This window comes from Pseudochaenichthys georgianus, chromosome 4 (assembly GCF_902827115.2).
Source record: "Pseudochaenichthys georgianus chromosome 4, fPseGeo1.2, whole genome shotgun sequence".
Lineage (NCBI taxonomy): Eukaryota > Metazoa > Chordata > Actinopteri > Perciformes > Channichthyidae > Pseudochaenichthys > Pseudochaenichthys georgianus.
Genome location: NC_047506.1, coordinates 13,605,364 through 13,630,324, shown reverse-complemented (window position 1 = coordinate 13,630,324; position 24,961 = coordinate 13,605,364). Strand labels below are relative to the sequence as shown.

At 40.0% G+C, this 24,961-nt stretch overlaps 1 protein-coding gene across 2 annotated transcripts in view; it reads right to left on the bottom strand.

Moving 5' to 3' along the window:
• The window catches only part of negr1 (neuronal growth regulator 1), a 178,935-nt gene that overhangs the window by 19,197 nt on the left and 134,777 nt on the right, over positions 1-24,961 (bottom strand). The window contains exons 5-7 of one of the 2 annotated variants that reach the window (XM_034080995.2): positions 22,364-22,484; positions 19,771-19,919; positions 11,229-11,270 (exon numbers count right to left, since the gene is read on the bottom strand). In XM_034080995.2, coding sequence (XP_033936886.1) covers positions 11,229-11,270; positions 19,771-19,919; positions 22,364-22,484 — 312 coding nt within the window. The remainder of the gene's footprint in view (positions 1-11,228; positions 11,271-19,770; positions 19,920-22,363; positions 22,485-24,961) is intronic. The other variant, XM_034080996.2, reaches the window with a different exon arrangement.

The following is a 24,961-nucleotide window of genomic DNA, read 5'->3' as shown; positions in this document are numbered from 1 at the left end:
AAGCTGGCCAAAAAGCTATCCTTTGTGATTTACAGCATCCTCTACTGTTAGTGTGTTGCTTTCTTCAATCATCCTTCTTAATGCACTAACTATTAGAGTCTGTCCAGAAAGAGAATATACCCTTGTGTCTCAATTATAGACCAAGACTGAATCTCTACAGAAGCCTTTCTTGGTCATAAAAGGAAATTACTATCCATTTTCTGCTCCAGCTCTCACACAGCATCTGCAGAGTCAGGTCTGTTGTTGGGACCAAAACTCATCTTTCCAACTGAACCGTCTTATTAATCGCTCTGACTGCTGTGGCAAAAAAAGCCAATTAAAGTGGGAAAAAGATTTGAATTGACAAAAAAAACAATCTTCTTGTCCCTTTAACGGTGACTTCCCTTGTGTGGTCTTTTCTTCTTATTTGCCAAACTTTCAATTGAAGAGTGAGAAGGGAAAACAGTGTGCAACAACAACATCTACATCAAAACCGGGGAAGGGTGTCACAGGCCTGAAAGCGCTACAATGCATAATGTGCTTTGATCTTCGGGGTACAGATGTGTGAGATTTGGTGATCTGCAAACTCTGAAAAGTTATGCTAGAGAAAAGGAATATAAGTGACAGGGACAGGGATAAAAGCACCGCCTGCAACAAGAGCTCAAATGAGAGGTGGGAATAAACACATAAAAGAAAAGAGATTCTTTGGAACAATTTTAAATTTGGATGGCTCTGACAGGTCTTAGTTTTAATACCCACTAAAAATATTATCCACAAAAATACAGAGAAAATTCCATAGAAGATGCGGAAGAGAAAAAGTGAAGTGTGTGAAATAGTTAACTTGTTCTTCTGAAGACAGTTATTACGGTTCCTGTGTGCGCCGCTGCGTTTCTTCTGTGTGTGCGTGGGACTCAAAGCATGACCAGGTTTGCAGTTAATGGCCGACACTCCTGAGGAGATGCGAAGTGGGAGAGATAATCAGAGGCAGAGAGGAGAGAGGTACATGTGGGAGCAGGAGAATGAGAGAAATGGAAACAGAGACTCACAGAGAGATGTGGGGTAAGCAGAATAATTTGCTGAGAGGAGAGACGGGCGACACAGCAATTTATATCTGAGACTGACAAACAGGTGAAAAGCAACCCTGAAAACAAGACAAAAACCTGTTTAGATAGAAAAGATTTGAGGAAAGATAGGTAAGTGGGACTCTGTTAGAGTTCAAAATGTGTGCTTAATGCTCCATGAGGGTAGCGTTGCCTGTGGGTACATTTGATGGTCTATGTTTTGTATGATTTGCCTTATGTTACTATCATTTATTAACTGTATGAGTTGTTAAGTAGTGCTATTCTTTCTAAATGATTCAGCAGTATGATAATAAATATAATATCCACCCAGAGGATTGTAAGCATATTCTTGTTATTAATACTAGGGATCAACCGATATGGCTTTTTCAAGGCCGATACCGATACAGATTATTAGTAATCAAGGAGACCGATAACCGATATTTGGAACCGATATACATTTGCAATAAAATCATAAAATCTTGGTGTCAAAATGTAGAATATAACAACTTTGTTGAAATGCCTTTAAGCATATGTTTAATTAACTTTTCAACATCTAAAACAAGAAGTGTTTTAAGATGTGTTTTAAAACAAAGCCGCATCAGAGCCAAAGTTTTATCGGCAATTGGATAAAGAAAATGCCGATACAGATAATCTGTAAAATGCGGAATATCGGCCTCGATAATCGGCCGACCCCTAATTAATACTGGCCAATATTTGTATTGGGGAAAACATGGAGCTTGTACGCTGCCTGACTACAGCGTCTTTCTGAGTGGAGGTGGACAGTTCACTGTGCATACTAACTACTGCTGCCTGCACTGGCACTGAATGTTGATTTTTGAAGCATATCTTAAGTGTTTCACAATTAATTAACCAAAGCAAATAAAGAGAAAGAGACATCACGTTGTCTTTAAAGTAATGCTCCCAGCACAGTAAATCCCAAATCAATTTCATCGTTGGTTTCTCCTACACTTAACTAATCAGTATTAGCACTTTAGAAAGTGTTTTAGGGCACTGTAATAAAAAGCCCAGGCAGTCACAGCTTAAGAGAACCTAAGTCATAATGACTCAAATCACACAAACAACTGTGCACCAATCAGCCAAAAAGCAAAAATAACACTTCCTTTGATTCATTCTCATTAACATGAATTACTGAGAGAAAACAGAAGATCATACGGCAATCATAGCGTCCGCTGTTATTATATAAAATAGGCTTTCATTTTCCAGGCATGGGTACTGATGATCAACTCAATGAACTCTGGACACACTGCCATACTTTGATATTTCCGAGGATAGTGCCGTAAAGCTCAGGAGTGCTATAAAGAGTGATAATTAGTGGTATTACTTAGTGCTGGATGTTTCCTGTAATATTTAGTGCATTATGAGAAGGTTTATACATGTGGTCACTGGATAATTTTGCCTTCCTATTTCCTTTTCATTATATATAAAATATATATGAGGATTGGAAGAAATACCAGTTTTATTTTCAGTGTACCGTCACTACAGATTTTTGACTTAGGAAGCTACAGGCCTCCAGTTACACAGAACTAAAACCCATCGTCTTTTCACATTGTCCAAGGTTTTCGGGGTCAAATATGATAGATGACATGCCATCTGCTTATCATGCCCTTCCAGAGATGATTGTGGGAGTTAGCACTCGGGTAAAAATGAAGGTCAGCCTATCACCTCAAAACAAACTGTAAGGGACAGGAGTCAGGGTGTCGGTGCGGTGGCCAGAGACGGGTAAAGAGGGGGGGGGGGTTTGCACGGCTCTTGATCTCATCACCGTACAACTGATAAGGCTGGTAAAAAATGCACAGCCAAGAAGGATTATCTGAGGGTAGCTCAGCGTGTCTGACACCATGCTGGGTAAAGAGAGGCTGTTTACTTTAGAGTCTTGTCGAGGAGTTAAATACTGTAGTCCAGTCCTCAGTGGTTCTCAAATGGGGGTACGCAGACCCCTAGGGGTATGTTGGAATACTGCAGGGGGTACGTGAAATTTATTTTATGTTAATGAAAAAAACAACGTAATTAATGCATTTAAACAAACTACTAATAGTAGATTAACTACTTTCTTCAAAAGTGTACAGTAATTCTGGATAATAAAATGGGAAAAATAAATGGGGTGCTCTCTTTTCCTCTCCCTCTCCTGACAGCCCGTCAGTCTCGTGCAGCTCGCTGAACCTGTAATAAGTGACCCGACAGTAAAGAATAAATATATGTATAACTAGTTTAGCTAGTTCCAGAGTAGATAAACTAGCTAAGTGTGTTAGATCTAACTCTTAGTGTATTTTCCTCGGCTCAACGGTCCGTCACAGCGGACTGAGCTGTGATCATGCAGAGCTGTGTGTTCTCCGTCAGCAGAAGCTGATCTGATTACTGATCTCTCTCTCTCGCGCGCGTCCGGTTATACTTCACTCGCGTTTATGTCCAAATCTATCAGATCTAGCTAGTTCTAGCTAATGATATGACTGCCTGCTTATCAAAGGACCTAAACAATAAGCGTTGCTTGGCAACGGCGTGTGGCCGCAAAGTATAGCATATGTTTATATGAGGGGTCAAAATCCCATGCTCATAAAATGCTCATATATCTTTTTCTCTTCATTCCCCACGCCCCAAAATAAATAAATATACAAATTTTAGGAAAAGTAACGAAGTTTGAGCAGTGTGGGTTTTATATTAACAGAGTTACACATATTTCAAAACTCGAACTGTAATAACCGCAATTGCCTCCCTGTCAGAATGACAAAGATCCTCAGTGAAGCACAAGCCCATGTTTCTCACTACATTGTAAGTACAACTTATTAAAAAGATCAGTTCAATGCAGCTAATGTCGTCTTAGTGTTATTGCATGATGTTAAAATTGGTTTGCCATGAATTTAGTGATGGATTGTAAACATTTGAAATTTAGCATTTAAGTGTTTCTCAGTTACAAGGTTGTTGTTTTAATAAATCAGACACTGATGGTGCAGCGCTGTACTGTACCTCTTTATACTGTATAGGCATTTTTTCCCTAACCATTGTTTTTGCGCTGATCAGGGCTGGTTGGGGCTGAATTTTTTTTTTCAAAGGGGTACATTATTGAAAAAAGTTTGAGAACCACTGCTCTAGACTCTAGGATATACAGTACCAGTCTATTCAGACACGACCCTGACGTCAACTAATCAGTGGGAGATGATTCATTCCATTGAATATTTCATAAATGCAGCATATTTATAATTTCATTAGCTGGGGGTGACTCACAAAGCTGAGTATTCAGTCGTCACATTGATGACTATTGTATTGTAATTGCCACTTGTCTCGACTTAACTTTAGCACTTCTGGCTCGTGCTTGTGGATACAGAAGAGTTACAAAACAATTTATATTGGAATAAAGCCTCTTAAAAATCTGGTGCCTGTTTCAATTTTGACTCTCCAAGTTTCAGAGTGCTTACATGCTAGCCTTAAAAAAGTCTGAAAAGACAACAAATGGGAACCAAGTTTGGTTTGAAAAGAATTTAGGAACACACAGACGATAGTGTTATGTAACTAGTGTTTTGTACTGATGACGGTGAAACAAAAGACAGCCAGATCCATTCAGCTTATCCAATGGGATCCAGGGAATTCAATATCAATCTCTTAGTATCAGTGTTCTCTTGCTCAATGTCAGAAATAATCCGGATGGAAATTAAGGACATGCTGTGACAGAAAAAGCATATCACTGTGTCTTAAATCAAAGATACCATTAACAATACTTTAGTATCTTCATCTATGACTGTTATGAATATTTTACTTTTTTGTCATCACTAGTTAATTCAGGATTACCAGCTCCAAGTATCCATGTGGACATGTAGCATATGTTTGCGCATATGTTTTGTTTGATTATATTGCAATAAATTAGTAACTGCTGCAGGGCCCAAGAGCAGGAACACTCTCTAACTTTGTAGTATTTTCACCAAAAATATAAACATTATTTTTGGTTTTTACAGTAATGCACTCTGAGTTAAATATGTTAAATATTTTTCAGTGAATAAGAGAAGCAGTTTCTTCTTTTCCCTGGCTCTGATGTTAAAGCTTTCATGTTGAAACGTGAGTAGAAAGCGAACGACTGTTTGATGTGACATCATATTGACAATAGCCCCACAGACAAAGTGCTGTTTCAAACAAAAATAAATACAGGGAATCTTAAAGTCACTTTTCCCTCACAACCAGGCAATAAGCACCAATATTCAGACAGAGACGCTGTTCCTCATCCACAATGCAGTGCCTCAGTTGAACTGGGAGAACTTCGTAACATTTAAAATATTACTTCCAACTGTTGCCCTTTTATCACTATCCATTCCCACTAAGGCTGAAAAAAAAATATGATAAAATGTCTCAACTTTATTAACTTTGAATTCAGGAAGCTAAAGATGCATTATGTTGTATTCCAAAGTTAGAAAATGCTGCAAAAGTATTTAGAAAAACAGTTAGCTGAAGATTTAATTGCGAAAGTAACGCATTACATGGATTCAAAGACAGGTTGAATGTGCGTATGAAGTTTTTCCAGTAGTAGTTGGTCTAATATTTACAAAGTGATGGCCAAGAGAGAATATGAATTAGGAACTTAAGAGAAACAGGCCAAGTTGTTTATTTATTCAGGAAAGTGTAACATCAAAAAATGTGCCTTGGGCTCCGACTTGTACTAACATCAGATAACTGAATAAAGAATTGGAAAAGGAAACGTAATCTTGTTTAAAGTCATCCAAAGAAGACATCACCCGAATTTCAGACATAAATTAGCCAGCTATCCTTTGATTATAGGAAGCTTTACATACTGCCTAAAATAATTTGATTAACCCAGCTCACTGAGCCTTGGGGAGCTGAGTGAGTGACTTTTGGAGGACTTTGGAAGAATATAAAATAAGTTAGATTATCTCTTTCAAGTTATCCTCCAGACCTTACATAAAGAAAGATCTATGACCTACTCACATTTTAAATCAATCGGAAAATAGTCCACATTAAGCTTCTGAGACTTAATTTTAAAACAGCTATGTACAGACATTGATTTCACAAACATGCAGGGCTCCACTCTGGATACAAGTGAACAATTCCTAAAAGGTTGCTCCATCACTGATCCTCTCAAAGTAAGTTCTGTTTTATGACCTACTCCACGATATTACTAAGACACATAAACCTTCACGGACTCATCAATCTTTTTCTTTCTATCTCCTAGAGCTTCATGCTGGCTTGGGGGAGGGTTAAACAAATGCTTCACATGCCAGGCAGCATCAGAGTCATCTCCTCCTCTGTAATTAGTTCAGATTATACCAGATATTTGAAATAAATAAATAAATAATGCCCTGTGAGGAATGAGGGCTAAGAACAGGATTAATAGGGGAGCGAAACAGTGTGGATCAGTTTCACTTAGCTACACTCAGGCTGCCTGAATTGTGTTTATTTGGGAGTAAACATGACACATGGGCATGAGAGAGTCACACACATTATGTATAATGCATGTAATATTCCTTGAACCAGTAGCACTGTGCGGCGCAAACACAAGCAATTGGGCTCAGTACAGTGTTAAGAACATTGTTTTCCAACTGTCAAGTGATTTGCGGAGTGAAAGCCTCAGGGAGCATATGCTATTATCACAGATCTACTTTTCATTGGGATGACAGGGTGGCACCGAGCCAGATGCTTTTGACTATAGGATCAGTGCTTTACGTTTAGGAGCAAAAACAAATCCATATGCTAAAGATTAAACAAGCTTAAGTCTTTTATTGTGAACAATATGTTGTATATTACCATTTTAAACATAGGCAGTGTGCGGTGAAATAAAGAGGAGCAATGACAGATGCTTTCTATTGATGTCTACGGCCCCCTGACGAGTGTGAAAGTATTGTATGCCATTTATAACATGAGATAAGACAAGATTTTTCTGACGCCCAAGAGATCCAAAATACAGACTGTGATTAAAGCAAACGATACAAAAAAATAGCTTTAAAGAAGTTGTTATATTGATTTGTTTTATTTATAGAGAGCCAGGTTAGCTCTTTCCAAATGATTCAAAACGTTTTGCTAAGCTAACTAATGGCTGTAGATGTATATATAATATACAAACATGAGTTGGCATCAATCTTCTCGTCCTTTAGTCTAACTTTTGAAAATAACATAAGAAAACCTGCACCCTTAAATGTCAAACTATTCCTCAAATACATTTTCATAATAATAGTATAACAGTTATAATGAAAAAGAGGTAGGCAGCGCTATATTTATTAAAAAGCCAGGTTGTAAAAGTAATACTATAATATCTGAAATGTCAGGGCACACTATTTTTAATATGATTATTATTATTAGATTTTACAATAACCTTAAAGAAATGAGAAGGACATCTTAATAATAAACAGAGTTATAAATGTGATAAAGAGAATGCAACTTTAAGATGTTGTTAACTAAAGCATGTTAGTGCTTTAACCCTTCTCTTGCGTTTCGGGTCAAAAGTGACCGAGTGACTTTGTTTTTGATCATAGATATTGTGTTTTTCATCCACACTAGGCCTCTGAACATATACAATTGATGATCACCGCTTGCATTGATTTTTTTTTGTGATGTATTCAAGGAAACACCTATGATGTTTTCGGATGTTTTGACCGCCATAGGAACTGAATGGATATGAGTGTATTATGTTCATCCTGCAGATGGAAAACATCCACACACACACACACACACACACACACACACACACACACACACACACACACACACACACACACACACACACACACACACACACACACACACACACACACACACACACACACACACACACACACACACACACACACACACACACACACACACACACACACACACACACACACACACACACACACACACACACACACACACACACACACACACACACACAGAGTGCTTATGTCCCCCCACACCTTCCAGACAAAACAAGTTACGGGAACCTCTCACTTTCTCGCGCTCACAGGTGCGAGCTCTGGGCCCCTCGAGAAGAAAAACCTCTCACTTTCTCGCAGTAAATGCCCCTCCCTTACTGTCTCTCATGCAGTTATATTTGTGCCTTGCTCATATTTGACTCATTGACACAATGAGTAGGCGACCGATTAAGCGATTTTCTGTCAGAGAGGCTCTGGACAAATGTTTTGAACCAGAGATAGAGGATAGATAGATTTATTTTTCTCTAAATGTTCATTGAAGAAAACAGTATCAGTGTCTTATTTTATATTCATCACAGTGAATGCTGAACTTGATGGGCCCACCGGTGGGTCCGGACCATATATAGTACATATAGTTGAAAGTACACAATGAAACACTGACTTGCTTGTATCAAATCAATACATCCCAAACATCATTGGAACGGGAATAATCTCAGCTACAACACCAACTAAAGCATTTCCATCTCCAGTAAACACAGCCTACATGGCAAGCATTTTTATAATGTACAGTAAGCACTATCTTTGAACTTACTGCAAAATTATAACATGAAATTCACCCCTGGTGTCATTCTGTCTGTCAACCCTTGATTCTACTTGCTTTGACTGTTCAAACGAGATGTCAACCATCACAATTGGATAAGGGGTTATCACTGTGCAAAACACCTATGGGAAGGGGGTATGACCTAAGCAAGAGAAGGGTTACAAAAACATCAGTTTTGATCTATTGAGATAATGCTGCTCATGTTTGTATCTTTAACTCTCAAACAATCACACATTGTATTCAGTACCGTGGAAAAGCAGATGTACATGGTATACGAACCACCAATTTAATACCTTGTTATTTTGACATATGAATGTAGAGTTCCCATTATAACGTTTATTATTGATCAGAATTAGAAAAAAGGAAATGTTCGATGGTGACCTCTGAGTGTGGAGCAGAGAGACGTGAGCAGCGAGTGAGTCAGGTCCGGCTGAGTGGGAGTGGGTTAAGTCTTGGTGTGAGGGGGTCACAGCTGGCTGAGGCGGTGGTCACAGTTGCTGTGACGGCAGTGGGCACAAGTGAACGCCTGAAGCTTGGCTTCTTGTTGTTAGGTGGGCAGAGCTGTGCCGGCCATCTGCCACACTTCATCATGGAGGGGTGGGAGGAGTTGTTCAGGACGGTCGTGTCCATCATCCTCCTCTCAGCCTGCAGACTGTGCAGTTCCAGCCCGACCACAGAGTTGGACTTCCTTATAATTGGCATCACTAGCCTTCATGCCACACACAAATCCAAGAACAGTGCTCTGACCACGGCTGACTTTCTGCAGCCTGCCGCGCATACTGAAGGATTTCAGGGTTGTGATATTTGCCATGCTTCTTTTTTTTTTCAGCCATTAACCTTTTGAGTTTTGTTGATAAAAGCTTAATGTTTCCAACAACTCAAGATAAACTACTACTATTAAAGTGTAATTAGCATTGCAGAGAAGTCGGTGATGAAACTGTGTTGATTGTATCATGTGGATACAGTCCAGTTTGTAATGTAGCTCCAGCAGCAGCAATTTTGTGACAAACAGTTATGACTTTGAAATATCAGAGTCAAAACTATTAAATATGCAGCATGTACTGTAAATAGGACCTAATTACTTTCACAATTACATAATGGCCTGCCAGATCTATGTTTTGCTTATGTTGTACTGGCACAACAAGGTGCAGTGAGGGATGCACCTGAAACCGGAACAATTTTTCCCACTTCACAGATTTGCTTACCTAACACTTGTTTTTGGAAGCGCATCTTCCCAAACTCATTCACAGGGGAAAAAAGGAGATAACATACTGTAAAATTCATTATTAAACTTGATTGAAAAAAAGGCCATTTGAAGGGATCTAAAATAATTCCCTTTGCCAAGCCACTTAGTGAGGGCGCCATCAAAAAATGAACTTCAAATACAACTTGGAACAAAACAAGAACAGTGGGATGCTGAGTGAGTTTATCTCCACGATTGAAACCAGTGGTGTTCCTTTGGACCATGAAATTGTCATTTGTTCTGCAAGTGTTACATCAAATGAGAGTTCAGGGTCATGCCAGGACTGTTCGTTGCTGCTAAGCTTATTTTAATATGTTATCTGAGGTAATCTCCATGGATAATTATATTTTGCTCAGATAGACAGGTAGGCCAAGACGTGCTAATCCAGGCCTGTGTGTTCATGAAACACAACATGAAACAATGGTATCCATCCACAGAGCTGGTTGGAAACATTACAACAACACAGAGCGGATTCACCATGCAGTATGAATCCTCACATGTACTGTAAGTGCAGGTGCATATGAGCATGTGTGAATATTTCATATTTCATTATGTTTTCAATTCAGTGGCTTTGGTGTCCCTACCAGTGAAAGCTTTTCAGTGAGAGTGCATTCCAGCATGTTCCTGTGCGCATGAACAGTATTAAGAAGAAATAATGTAACCATAGTGAAAGATTACATTCTGTGACTTGCTTAAAACCATTAGAGAGAGAGAAAAGACGACCAGGCAGAGGGGATTACTCCGAGCTTGAATGTGGAAGCGGCAGAACATAGTGAGGGAGGGGGGGACGGCACAAGGGCGACATTGACAGTGTAGCACTGACAACAGCACTGGCAGCAGATCAGGTTAAAGAGTCTGGCAGAAAGCCAACTGAAAGAGGAAAGCACAGGACAGAAGGCAGAGAGAGGGATATAGGAATATTAAGACAGAATGGGAGTGATACAACTAAACACTGAACAGACAGTCCAGATTCCATCTTACAAAAAACAACAAAAACTAAAGGCCTTAGCCACCAACAGCTTCCTTTAATATACACTGCATTTAGAACTAGAGGAGTGGGAGATTGGTGGTGTTTGAGGTGAAAAAGCCATACAGAGAAGAAGAAGAAGCAGAAGAAGCCATTAGCATTATGAAAAGCATCAGACCCAGAGGTCTGCGGAACAGCCACTTTAATGACGCTACTGTTTGCTCCGCGTGGGGGTGGGGGTGCCGGCGTGGTAATGAAAAGAAGGGTGTTTTGATGACACAGGCTGCGGGAAGTATATATAGCCACGCTGTAAAAGCCAAACCAAAAAATAACAGAAAAGACAAGGAAAGCAAATAAAAAACAAATAAAGGACATACAAAGTACACCCAGCAGGCATTCCAGCCAGCCAATTGTTATAACTCAAGATGGAGGAGAGGATCTCAGCTGGGGTTAGTATGAGGCAGCGGACCTCTTTGCTGATTCGGTGTACAGCATGGTGACATATACTGACCTGGGCTTGAGACAGCACTAGTGGTCGTGGGTTCAATAATTGCTACAGGGGAGGAGAGGGGGGAAGGGGGAGGGGGAGGGAAAGAGGACATTCATGTATTATTAACAGAATGGAGACGTAAAAATAAAGATGCATGCAAGGACAAGGGACAGGGAATGGAGACAAATCCTCTCCATGCATTAAGGACCTGTGTCTATATGGCAAGATGCACTCCACATGCTCATAAACAACATCTTTTATCACACCAATCGCCTCGGATGTGTACGGGTCACTGCCCAGGAAAAAGGAAAGGAGGGACACCTGGGGAGCTCGGGCAGCTTCTGGGCTCTGAAGGGTTTTATGATTGGGTGAAAAACTTTTGTCACACTAATGGTATGCTAAACAACTGGCTCATTCTCCATGTCCTTCTTTTTGGTTGTATGACCGGCCGAGAACTAAAGGAATAAGAAAGGGTCTTTTCCTGTATTTTGAAAGGGAGGTAATTCAACAAAATAGTTAACATTGCTAGTTAACACTTATCTCTACAAGATCTCTAATCCTGCTTGGATAGTGAAATGTATCATCATTCACTCGTATTGCTCAACGGCTTCTTTTTACATTCTTCACTGTTGTGAATTGACATTTTCTAAATACGTAGATGGTTTCTTTTGTAATATAACATTTTTGTCAAATTGAAAGTTTGATGTAGTCTATTATTATTACATCCATATGCATTGTTTAGAGGTTTTAATATTAAATTGCATGACAACACTAATCAAATGAATGCAAAAAAATGCAGTGGCTTTTGATTGTAGCTTGGCTATCTACAAATGGCAGGGTTTCTTGAATGATGTCCCCTGCTGTGCTTGTGACGATTCTCTCTGTCCTATCAGTGGACTGCAGTGTTGAAGCTCCACTTTTTGGTATGAGCTTTGAACATCAACAGTGGTGGTACCAAATAAAGTACCAGATATTATCAACATATTTTGCTACTGTAAATGCAACCCAAAGAAGAAGGGTTCCAAGCAGAGTTGAGCCTTCAGTTGAAGTGCTTTGTGGACGTAACTACAAGAGTCCCAATCTGATTACCTTATGAACTCTTATAGGCTGAGCTACTGGTGGCATTTAGGAAATGGAATAATATAACTTCCTGAAATGTTTACTATAGTGTGTCAAACTATAATAGCTTAGTGTGTCCACGGAAGGATGGCAGGAGAACACCTTCCTTACTTTAGAAGTGCAAGAGTAAAATGTCACACCAAGTAGATCCTATGCTTATTCATATGTATGGTAAACATGATAATAGATGCAAGGTTGTGAATAAAAAAAACGAGGTATGTATGACTGTTTTAACACATAGCCAAAAAAGAACTGGGGTTACTGATACGAGGTACTTAAAAATGACTTGGCCAATTCCTTTGATTTCTGACTTTCCAAAGTTTAAAGCTCAACCTATTCCCTGATGTGCAGCATCAATTATTCACTGCTATTTTGGTATAAAGAGATCACAGTAATATAAACATTGCAGCCTATTTGATCTGAAGCTTGAAACAAATAAGTAAATAGCATAGCTTTCTGTTTGGTAAACAAGCTCTTAATTCAAGATAAGCTGTGACGAGCTTTGTGCAGTGACTCATTCGGGAGCAGATTCTAGGATGTCTGGCAAAGCAAAGCTGTACTTTACCATCAGAGCTCAACTCAAAGTGATTCAGTGGTTGGACTCATAGGGATTTTCTTAGCTTTGAGTATGTGGCAGACCAACAGTGCGACTTACACTTGCAGCTGAAAAACTATTTTCTACTCTTCAAAAATGTGAAAACCACCTTTTCAAGAAGGCTTCATGGTGGAGGAGGAGCTTATCCATCACAAGGGAAACCATAGCACCCATGATAACACCTCACAAAGAGAAGAATAATACTCCATACTGTTGCAGTTAGCTGCTGTATATAGGCCATGCAATATATCAGAAGCCTACTTAGAACCTCCATTTTTAATCCATTTACATGGAAAGGGGAATTGGCCATTTCAATTGTGGGGCAAAGGGATGCGCTGTCGTCCTCACCGTGCTCTCAATCTGTTGTAAGTTTTTTTTAGAAGCAATCTAACAACTGAATAATAACTATGTTGACTTTTAAAATGCTACTGATATGCCAACAATAATAAAAACATTTACCTTCATTTGATTTCATCATTCTTTTTGATGGGGAAACTGTGTAGGAATCAGTATTCACACTTGAAATGATATGCCTTTTCCCCCAGTATATCGGTGGGGAAATGGTCAAATGTATCTTCTCTTCCACAAATGTTTCCACTTTAAGTACTCCTGTGGGAGCCCATATGTGAAGCTAGTTTCGTTTGAGTTTGTTTTCATACAGGCAGGCGGGTGCTATCTGATTAATACTTGAGCATGGACTCACCAGTGAATCATTTCATGAGCTCTCAGAGACTCGTCCGTTACTGTGGAACATCTTTTGACATGCAATCTCTCCCTCATAGCTGCACCACACTGACTAGGGCTCTTTCTCTAATTCAGCAGAGCAACGCATCATTTCACGCAGTGTATATGGCAGTCGACCTTGCACTGCCTGCTCACTTGCAAGATAAAACACATTAGTTTTCACAGCTATTTCATTTCATGGATTGCTATTCTCTTTGTTCTCTTTAGATGGGATAATGCAAGAGATTTAAAGAACATGATTTGTAGGAATCAATGCTCACGTGGGGCCTCGCTCGGTTATCTTATCAAAAGCATAATGAGGAGTTAATGCTAAAGCTGCAATGTGACGACTCAAACAGCTACAGTACAGTATATAAGCGGTTCGTCCTTAACATGAGATGGGTTCAAGTATAGTTTTCAGTAGAAAGACAAGATAGCAATTTAATAAGACCAGATCAAGACAAAAACCCAAAAGAAGTATTCAGCAAAGTGGCTGAATGTGTTGCTAATTTTTTAGTATTTATGCCAAAAACAAACACCTGAGTAATTACATGCTGAGTCAATAATATTGATCCTAATACTATCAAACCTCCTCCGACCAATGGCTACATTTTGTGCTAAAGTGAAGTAGAAGTCTTAGTTATTCGCTAAATAAGAAGGAAGAGGATGATCCAAAGAAATTCCAATTCATCTTCACTGCTCCATTTGAGTGCATTATCGAGTTATTCTTCATGCAGGGACACATTCCTTGTGTAAACTCTTTAGCTATACTATTTCACATTTTCCTCACAGAGCCCTCGTGATGATGGAACGGTCCGTGTTAAAGACTGTGTTAATTAGTGAGCCAGAAAATTACTTATTCATCCTATGTCCTTTTTAATGCTGTGCAGAGAGTGTATCATCCTGTGAGCATCAACTGGGCTCAGTCATCCAAGGATGAGCGTTCTTAGCAGTGCATCTGGCCTCCAACATGAGTCTGCGAGGTCGGCTGGGTATAAAGTCCATTGCCCGCTGGGCTGCAGGATGAACACTCTGTTTCAGCACCAAACATTTCCTCATCGCAGTGAAACGGGAAAATGTTAATGGGTTTTCTGATTGCCTAAATATGGAAATTCAGGCATTCAAATGATAGGTGAATGGCACAACACTGTAAGGGTGCTCTTGAGGGAAATAAAGGACACTGCAACACCAGCGTCTTAATTTTTTTTAGCACATTTTGATATGTGACTATTTGAAAATCAAACCACCTAAAAACTATGTCAAAAGAATCCATTGTGTTCATTATAAAACACTGAAATGCAATCAGAAAAAAAGATGAATACTGCCAGGATCCAGCTGGTTTTATGAGATATTTAGGCAAATGAGAAGAGGAGGTAGGTATTTTACAAAAGATAAAAACAACTTGCAAAAACATGCCTTCCAATCCCCACATGGCTCCAGTATTATTTCCCTGCATTATAGGCTGCAATCATACACCAACATTTCAGGTATCACCTTTAGCTCCCATTTTCCTGCATCTCTGCTCCATGACTCAGATACAATCACACGGTTCGAGAACAAACAACATCATCAACAACAATGGCAGATGAGGAAACATGTTGAAATGACACGTACACATGGGGTGATTGATAAGCGTGACAAACAACATGAACTTCATTAACCAACTAGCCAGCATTGTCTCTCTTGCCTGAGGGAGGCTGTGCAGTGTCGGAGAGAGAAAGAGAGAGAGAGAGTAACTATTTGTCTCCCCTATCAGTCTCTTCCGATTACTGGTTGGGGAGGGGAGGAGGGGAGAGGAGAAAGGAGGAAATGAAGGCAGAGGTATAGGCGGAGAAAATCTCCTCCAGGACTAAGCCGAGGTGGGCTGGGGGATAAGAGCTTGACCAATTAAGCTGGAGAACTCCTCAGAAAATTGGAGTGAACGGCCTCAGTCTTTTCATCGAAGTTCACTTCCATCTACAGTAGCACATCAAATGGGAAGTTGAAATAAGGATTGCCAGTTTGCTCTGCTAAAAGCATAAACTTCTGGACATTTCAGCAAAACGATATGGTTCATAATCAAATACATGCTGACTATAACATCTGCCCACAAAACTAACTCATCTGGGCAAGCTGTGGCTTCTTCATGGCAATAACTTTAATGTGTCGAACAACTCAATAAGTAAATTAACAAACACATCAGCATATCATACTGCAGCTGGTTATCCTCATTTTGTAAGAAACTGACGATCCAGTACCACTCTCTGCAGGTTTTGTTTAACTTTACTGCTTTGGTTTTGTACAACTGCTAATACAGACCGACACTATTAAGCTATGATTTTCTCCGAAATCTGAAACCTCATTAATTACTTTTCTGTTGTTACAGTTAGGCTATTGAGAGAAGAAAACCTGCGTCTTGTGATTGAATCTAACTGACTGAAAATAAATCACAGCAGGAATCAGACCTGTGAAATCTCTGGTTCAGTTGTGATGAATTAAATACAATATATAATCTGCAAAAATATATAGAGGCAGAACATCTTCCCAAGTTATTTCTGATTATGGGTATGCAATCATTCAAGCTTATTTTCCTGATAATTGCATCTTTGTTACTAAACAGCTGTTCAGAAGTGCTCTTTTCTTTTCTGCTTTATTATTTGTTCATTCAATGATTATATTGTGTATTGTGTTATTTAAAAAGCAATCAGAAATGAAAACCTTTTTGCAAACACAAACACAGAGTACTTCAACAAGTAGTGACAAAGAGGATGTATGCTTTCGTTCTGCTCCGAAGAATTCAGTTTGTGTTTTACCACCACTTTAAATACACAGCTTAAAGTGGTACTTAGCTGAAAGAGATCACAATCCCTGACTAATGGATAAGCAGCACAGAAACCCACTTGGTTTCAACACAACTGGCAGAATCCAAACCAGCACATCCGCACACAGTGACGATATAGCCGTCAAGAATGCAGAAATAAGCCAGAACCTACCATGTCAACCTATGCACAAAGCCAGGATGCAAATTGTGTTTCCCATGAAACAGAAACCAAACATGATGTCTTCCAGTGGCTGCTTTGGACGGAAGGCAGTGGAGTTTTCTCTCCCTGAGAGAGGCCTTTCCAGGGTAACAGTTAATCTCATCAGAGATAATGGCAAGCCTTTTCCCAGACTCATTTAAAGTGGCTATGTCAGGTTAGAAAAAAATATGATTTACACTGCTGAAGGATAAGCACATTTAAACTTCAGAATCTTGAAAATAACCCTAGTGCTTTGTATTTCGGTTTATATTTAATATTTGTACTTAGTGGATGTATTTTAAGAAGGCTATTTGAATTGGGTTGACCTCACTAGACCCTATCAATTCATGCACAGTAATCAAACCTTTTTATATAATAAAAACATCCAAATAAACTATTGCGCATACATAACTACTCAATTACTTCACCACAAACCACCCACATTGTGTTCGCACTTAACATTCACCTCGATGTATGATGCTCTATCAAATATGCATGCCCTTTTCCCTTTTCCCCTTTCCCATCTCGCTCATCAATAGCTATCGACTGGTTCTAAAATAGCAATCCAAAGTCACCGGTGGTGAAATCTAACCTCTGGGTTTTGTTATTTGCGTCAATGTACCGGTGAGAGCGCTGTGGCGATTGCATGCCATTTCTCATTAAGAGCGGCAGCAGAATTGGCTTGTCTTCTATAAGTGGAGATCATGAGAGAGAACAGAAGAGATGCTGTGTGTGTGCAAGAAAGAGGATGATAGAGAGAAAGAATGAGAGACAAGGGGGGGAGGACAAAGAGTAAGAGAGTGAGATAAGAGAATCAGAGAGATGATGCCACAATAGAGAGACAGACAAAGAGATAAAGAGAGGGAATGAAGGAGAGAGAAGTTGGGGGTGGCAGCAAAGGAAGCTGCTCCTGACTATTCTGAGGGCTGCTTTGCCGCTTCTGCCTTTGAGGCCCTGCTAGTGTCACATTAAGATCATCCATTTGAGGATCTCAGACAAGCCTTTGATGTTCTTTGTGCATACACAAACAGGAGAGTGGAGTGCTCCTTTGACAATTGCCAACTCTAGAGAAATATATTTTTCATATTCTGAATCGCTGGCCTGCTAGGGACAATGTTATCATCAGAGGGTGCAGCGCAAACTGGTGAATAATTTAATTCACCAGTTCATATTTCATCACTGACTACATTTAATGGAATTGTTCAACCATACTAACCCTCAAACGTTAAGGAAGAAAATATGTTCACCCTCCACTTTTGCAGGTTGGCAGATAAAGCAGGTGGACAAAATAGCTGAAATGCCAAACAGTGTAGTCCTAGAAATACTTGAGTGCAAGTACAAGTTTGCGAATGTGTGAAGATGGATTTTGTAACATTCTTCGAGAACTAAGTTAAAAGCCACTTCCCATAGAGATTCAAAGATGAGCACAGGGGAGTTGCTGTGGACTACAGACCTTAGAATGTGTTCAAAATGAGTGAAGAGGATTTCCCTCTTTTGAAATAGAGGAAAATGTAACCCTGTTTGTGCACCAGGAATCCAAACAGCTTTGTAGTCTTCTCTGTTGATTGACCTGTTGACAGACCCTAGCTTTTAAGCACTACATTGGGAATAAGGCTTGGGGAATTTCAAAGGTCCTTTTATCTTTTTAGATTTTTTGTATCTGTATTTCAGAACGGGCCTATTAGGGAAACCAAGAACTTCATTCAGACATTAAAATAACCAGTTAGTCTTTTAATAGACTAATAGCCTTGTTTTCATTCAAATCTAGAGTGTATTACTTTTCAGAGGCTTTTCAAACTCAAAGCTATCTAAAACGATTGAAAGGAGGTTTCAATACACCACATCACCTGTCCCAGTGCTCAATCAGGATATCGTCATACAATGGCATCTGCCTTTACTGTATGTGTTGGCTTTCCTATAAGGGTTATCTGAATAATTGATCCTATAATTACTACTTTGTTAATATCCTTTGCTACTCTTTGCTAGAGCTTTGTCACAGATGATTTGATACAATTTATTTGTTTATCTCCCCTTTTTTTTCCACAATGACCCAAATACCCATTGCACTGTAGTTGTAATGCCTCCTCTAATGTTGGCCTGGGTGGAGAGTTGACAGCCACATGACTCAATACATATCAAGCCCACAAGCCCTCAACCGAAGGGTAAAATGTTGTTGTAGTTGCTGCTGCCTGAAGAATGAACCTGGGTTCATGCCATGATAAGCAGCTGTTTTTTGTCTGCACCTGTTTTGGGAAAGCTTTTGTCTATGCTTCAGGTCGCTTAGCAAATCATCTATTTTTCAGTACCTGCATTTATAAAGAATCCTTCTCTAAATCGTGTTAAATAACTACAGTCTATTGCTGATGCACCACCAGTTTAGCCTCTGATTATTTGGCCTCTTCGGATATTAGTTAGAGCCTCATGGCGTCTTGAAAACTGTGAAAGGCCTGACTCTCAGACCTCTTAAAAGTCTGAGTCATACCGCGACATAGCATTCAACTTATCACGGCTGACCCGTGTATCTTCCTTTGTAATTGCTGTGATGCTGTTACCTCAAAGCTACATTTGCTTTTTTTAGGGGGTGTTTTTGTCCAGTACACATGCAGGTGTAGACTTTAAAGCAGACACACAACAACACCCCCACACACACACACACCCCCACACACACACACACCCCCACACACACACACACACACACACACACACACACACCACACACACACACACACACACACACCACACACACACACACACACACACACACACACACACACACACACACACACACACACACACACACACACACACACACACACACACACACACACACACACACACACACACACACACACACACACACACACACACACACACACAGACTTTGCAGCGATAATAGGCAATCAACATTCACAAAGCTGATGACAAATAAACCATTTCCACTGGTGACATGTGAGCCCCCAGTTGCAGCACTGGGTTTAATGTTAGCTTTTCTTCCTATATAAAGAATGCTGTGGCAAAATGAAAACACTCCTGAGCACACAAACCCCCGCTGACATCCACACAACCTGTCAGCCCTCTCACTCTCCACCACACCAGTTAGCTACAAGCAGATAGAATGACAACTTACGAATGAGAGGCACACTGGCATTAGCCGTCCCTAGCTTGTTGGTGGCGACACATGTGTAGTTCCCGTAACGATCCTCTGTCATGTTGGTCACTGTGAGGACTGATCTGGAGCTGAGGCTCTTGATGTCGATGCCTTGACCCTTGTTAATCCTGAAAACAAAATCACACAATCGCAAGAAATTAAGTCACACACAATGAGTCAGTTGGAGGTGCGCCTTGTGTCAAGGACGGTACAAATGTTTGTCGCCCTTTAGTGGATCTTCAGATTGTACAGTACTTCATCATCCTCTTCAACAGATCTATGTATCCCTTGGACTGTCACGTCTGCCTTAGAGAGACGCTTTGAAGGACTGAGAGGGGAGAGAAATTACCCAGAGTTGAACCAGCTGGGTGCCACTTGACATGTTGTTCATTGTTGTGTTGCAGGTGCAGAAGGAGTGCAATAAATCCTATTCCAGTTGTGCTTGGCATTAGGATGGAAGCCCTGAGAGGCAGGATGGGAAAACAAATGTAGGGGCAATGCTTGATGTCTAATCGGTTTGATATTGAATTACTTAAGCTTAAACTAAATTAACCATCTGAGACTCAATGTGATACTGAGGTTGTTTTTAGCCTCAAATGATATAATGATCTTAACTTTAGATTAAAAAAATGAATGACAGCTTCTCAAAGACAGTAATGTTGGCCGGCATTCCCGCAGGTCTCAAAGGCTAAAATGTATCTCATACATAAGAGTTATCGCCCAAATATTTTTTTCTCCACTCTCCATCTCATTGTCTTCTATTCATCTGCGCCTTCAAATTGACAAATGTTCAATTTTTTTGTTTGGTGTCGTTCCTGATAGTGAGATTAACAAAGATGATCGGGTTTGATTTCATTGGTGTGGTTGGTTTTACAGCTACAGTATCACCTTTGAAATGATAAATCATAAAAACCTGCAGAGTCAAATATTTTCTCTGTTGGCCTTGCCGTGGCCCCCTGGGATCTTTAGCTTGGCTGGAGTTGCTCTGAGAGGACTGTGATTGGAAACACTGTGTGTGACCTTATGTCCAGTAAATATCTGTGAACCTGTTGTTTCCCCTCCCACGGTGATCTCCTCCAATGTAAGCTGAACGTTCACTGATAATCTTAGCGGGGGTCTCGCCTTTCCACTATTTTAACATCAAACTACTCAATGCTCCCCTTTGTCAAAGTGAACGAAACACCCCCTACCCGCGCACAATAACACACTCAACCACTTCTATTCAAGAGTGATTTCCGTCACACATCAAGAAAAAGACTTGGTTGTCAAAACTGTCACTCTATTTCCGACAGAGATAGGCTAGCAGCAGCAATATACTGATAGTATGGCATAAAACGGCCTTTCCCATGCACAGTAAATGGGAAACAAAGTGTTGAAAGTCAGTGGTAATGTCGTAAAGATGCCACAAATGTTCTGCGCTGAAGTCCTTCTAGTAAAGTCCTTTCTGTGCTGTGGAGTGAATGAAGAAATCACCATTTAGCCATATAAGAAGTCACAAAAAGAACGAGTCCTTGAATTAAGTAAAGACTAGAATCATGCCAACTTGCCTCCTTAGCAATTTGAATAAATTGAATCCAACCCATAATTACAATTAGCACAGTGTGAGCTGATGATTGAAATTGTGCTCACCAGGAGTGGGTAAATGATGGGTAATGGGGGTAATTTGGTTTTCAAATTCAAGAACTGACATTGATTCTAGGCTGATTGATGTATATGCTGCAAATGATTTAAGCCGCTTGCCAGCAAACATTTTATTAAGATGCAAGGTGAGGACAAAGCACAAATGACTCTTGCAGGGACATTTTTCTTGGCTCTCCCTGGAGGATGGACAAATGGCACAACAAACAAATGCATTGTCTCTGGGAAAAAACAAACAAATGAAAACCCAAACTTTCTAATCGCACTACGACGCTTACTTTTCCACAAAGAAGTATGACCTAATACTGTCTAAAATCAGCAGATTTGTATTCAAACGGTTTATCATAACACACCTTGAGAACCTCAGTAATAACAGTAAATATACATTTTAATTTTGTATTTGTTTATTTTACATTTACTTCCGAAAGAGGCTTTGTGGTTTTTATTGAATTACTGTAGGAAAAGTTCACAAGAAGTACAATTTACATTTTAGGCTTTTCAAGGATTGATTAACTGTAAATATTAGATCATGTGTGGCACACTTACTAAACCCATTTCATACTTGAGCTAAAATGACCTTAAACACTTCATATCACATAATTAACCAATTGTATAGTATCCATAGTCCTACAGGGGTAATAGCCCCACATTTCTAGTGACAACCTCTTGCCAATGTAGTTCACTTTTAAATGCAAATAAATGCTGACTTTATGATTTATATTTCACAATAGTTATAACCATCTGTTATTAATGTTTTCTGTACTTTTTTCAGAAAATAATTGATACGCCCGCTCACTTCAGAAACTCTTCAGCCATGATGAGCTACAGTATGATGTCATGCAACAGTAAAATGACACAGCCACATCTAGTGGACATTTGGGGATGTCAACAACACACTTTATTTAGACAGTTAATACAATCAAACTGGGCTCACCTTTTTTCACCCTTGTACCACTCGAATGTTGGAGGGGGGACAGCAGCTGCCTCGCACCTCAGCAGAGCTGTGCGTCCCAGACCAACTCCATGGCTTTTCATCTCATGGATAGTAGGAGCAACTGGAGGAGACCAACAGAGAAGTTTCGGGGTCAAACATACAGTTCCAGTCAAAACAACTATGTGTGGTATCACCAGCATGAATGCAATCTAAAGGGAAAGGTATTGGTCCTAATAAAACAGGAAGCCCTGATGATGGAGGGTTGTTGAACTTGAGAAAGACAACCTTCAAATTCTTGATTGCTGCACACACATTATAAAGTGTAAATTCAACACTCAGAGTCTACAGAGGCGGAGTTGGGGAGGGAAGAGGGCATCCATCCCAAAATGTTAGAAAAAGAAATGAATTGCATTGCATGGTGATAAATGGCTTAATGGAAGTTCAAAGACTCAATGGCACAGGCAGGTTCTGTGAATACAAAACGAGTCTCCTTTCATGTGCTGAAATGTGTTGTAAATCTCTTTGCCAGTGTCATGAAGGCAGCTTTGCTTATAGACGTTTTTCTACCGCATACCCGTCCTTTTGTACTTCAAATATTTACTGCTTATAGTTACACCTTTAAAAAAATCATATTAATTAATTGAGGTTATATAGACTTACAACAATGGCATTCTGCTGCATGAGCTTGAACAAAAAACAACAAAGAAGCACTTTTTCCATTCCCTTCCCGTCACATAATAGGAATACAAATGTTAAACTTGTTATAATTATAACAATTAGCCATTGTTGGTATGATTCTTGATTCATAAACTGGCCAAACAAACACAAAATGACCCTCTTTGAAAGATGGAGGAAAGCTGTGCTTGCAGTCAGTAGCACTGTTCCTCACTGAACTGACTGAATGCATACAGGGGTCCATACCCGCTGGAGACGTTATGACAAGGCTTCCTGCTTCTCCATTAATCAAAAGGAGAACCAATCATAATGATGCACATGCTTCAATCTGACATTGTTTATTGTGTAAACTTGGCTTGACTCTCACCAGCCTGAAAAATAATAAAACTGCTCTAAACAATCAGATGAACAGTCATTTGACATACAATACAGGCTAAATGACTTTGTGTCATTCAGACAGACTCTGATTAAAAGCCAATTATACAGGAAAAAACTGGAACTTCCAGGGTCAGTTCTGCAGCTAGCAGTAAATTGCCCAGCCATGTCTGAGAGTGAGATGTGGACTATTTAAATTCCTGACAATGAGCCTTTCTAAGAGTAACCTGTCAGTCTGAGATCTGTGGCTTTGCCCGTGTGGGAGCATGGCCCCTGCCTGCAAACATTCCAATTGCATATGCAAATATTCTGGACAACCTCAATATGGGCAGCACATTGGGACACACCTTTAAGTACTAACTGGCAACACACTCCCAAAACGGCATACAGTGAAAAATTAATATAATAAATGTCTATTCCTACTTAATACAAAAAGTATTGTGCAATTCCGTTTTCAGTAGCCACATGCTTATATATGGCCTATGTTTATTGCTGTGAGATAGACATAGTGCCAACCGGAGAAAATCTGCATTGATAGATGAGGTGGGATCCAACAGATCTGTGCGAGGTGAAACAGATACATGTGAGCATTTGTACATGTGGCGTATGATCATGTCTGAGAGGCGCACTGAGGCGACATTGCACTCTGTGATGATGGATGACTTACTGCCAACCTTCTCCTGTATCCTAATGAGCACATTCGTATGACTAGTGTATGTTGATTTTCTGTCCTTGCTTATGTGTAGTAAGTATACAGTTATTTCCTTTCTTCTGCGACTGGGCTTAATAATCAGAAGGCATTTAGACAGTGATTCAGGCACTGAGCTATGCTAGAGCTTTTCCTGTTCATATCATTGTAGGAAATGTTGGATGGCGCCATGCTGGGGGGCATTAGTAGACCTTGACGGGATGTCTGTGTGTGTGTGTGTGTGTGTGTGTGTGTGTGTGTGTGTGTGTGTGTGTGTGTGTGTGTGTGCCCCTGTTATTTCAAACTACCCATCTCAAACATGGATGTATAATAAGAACTGGATACAGCGTGGGAGGCGGGGCCTCATTCATTCCTATGAGAGTTGCTCAATGGCGCATGATGACAAAATGGCCCAACTTTTGAGAGAGCGAAACGTCACAGATTACCCGGCATGCCTGAGAAGTACCCGTATGTGCACTCATAGAGCATGCGCAACTTTAACCACGCCACCCAAAAGTCTCGTTCACATTAAGCACGTGAATTTGCGTACACGTAACAGCACCGTGCGTTCATGACAGCATGGTACTGGATTTATATTAACGAGGCGGCAGTTAGCAGCTAGCGGCTAGCTAGTAAATTACACATCAAAATAATAATTCCTTGCATTTATTATAGCGCTTTTCCAGTGCTCAAAGCGCTTTACAGATACACATTACACATATTTCTTTTTATATACATGCAATGGTCACTGTGGACAATACCCACAGGAGCAAGTTCAGGTGAAGTGTCTTGCCCAAGGACACAACGGCTTTACAGACGCAGCATCGGCGGGTTTCACAGCGCACTGCGCCACACCGTCC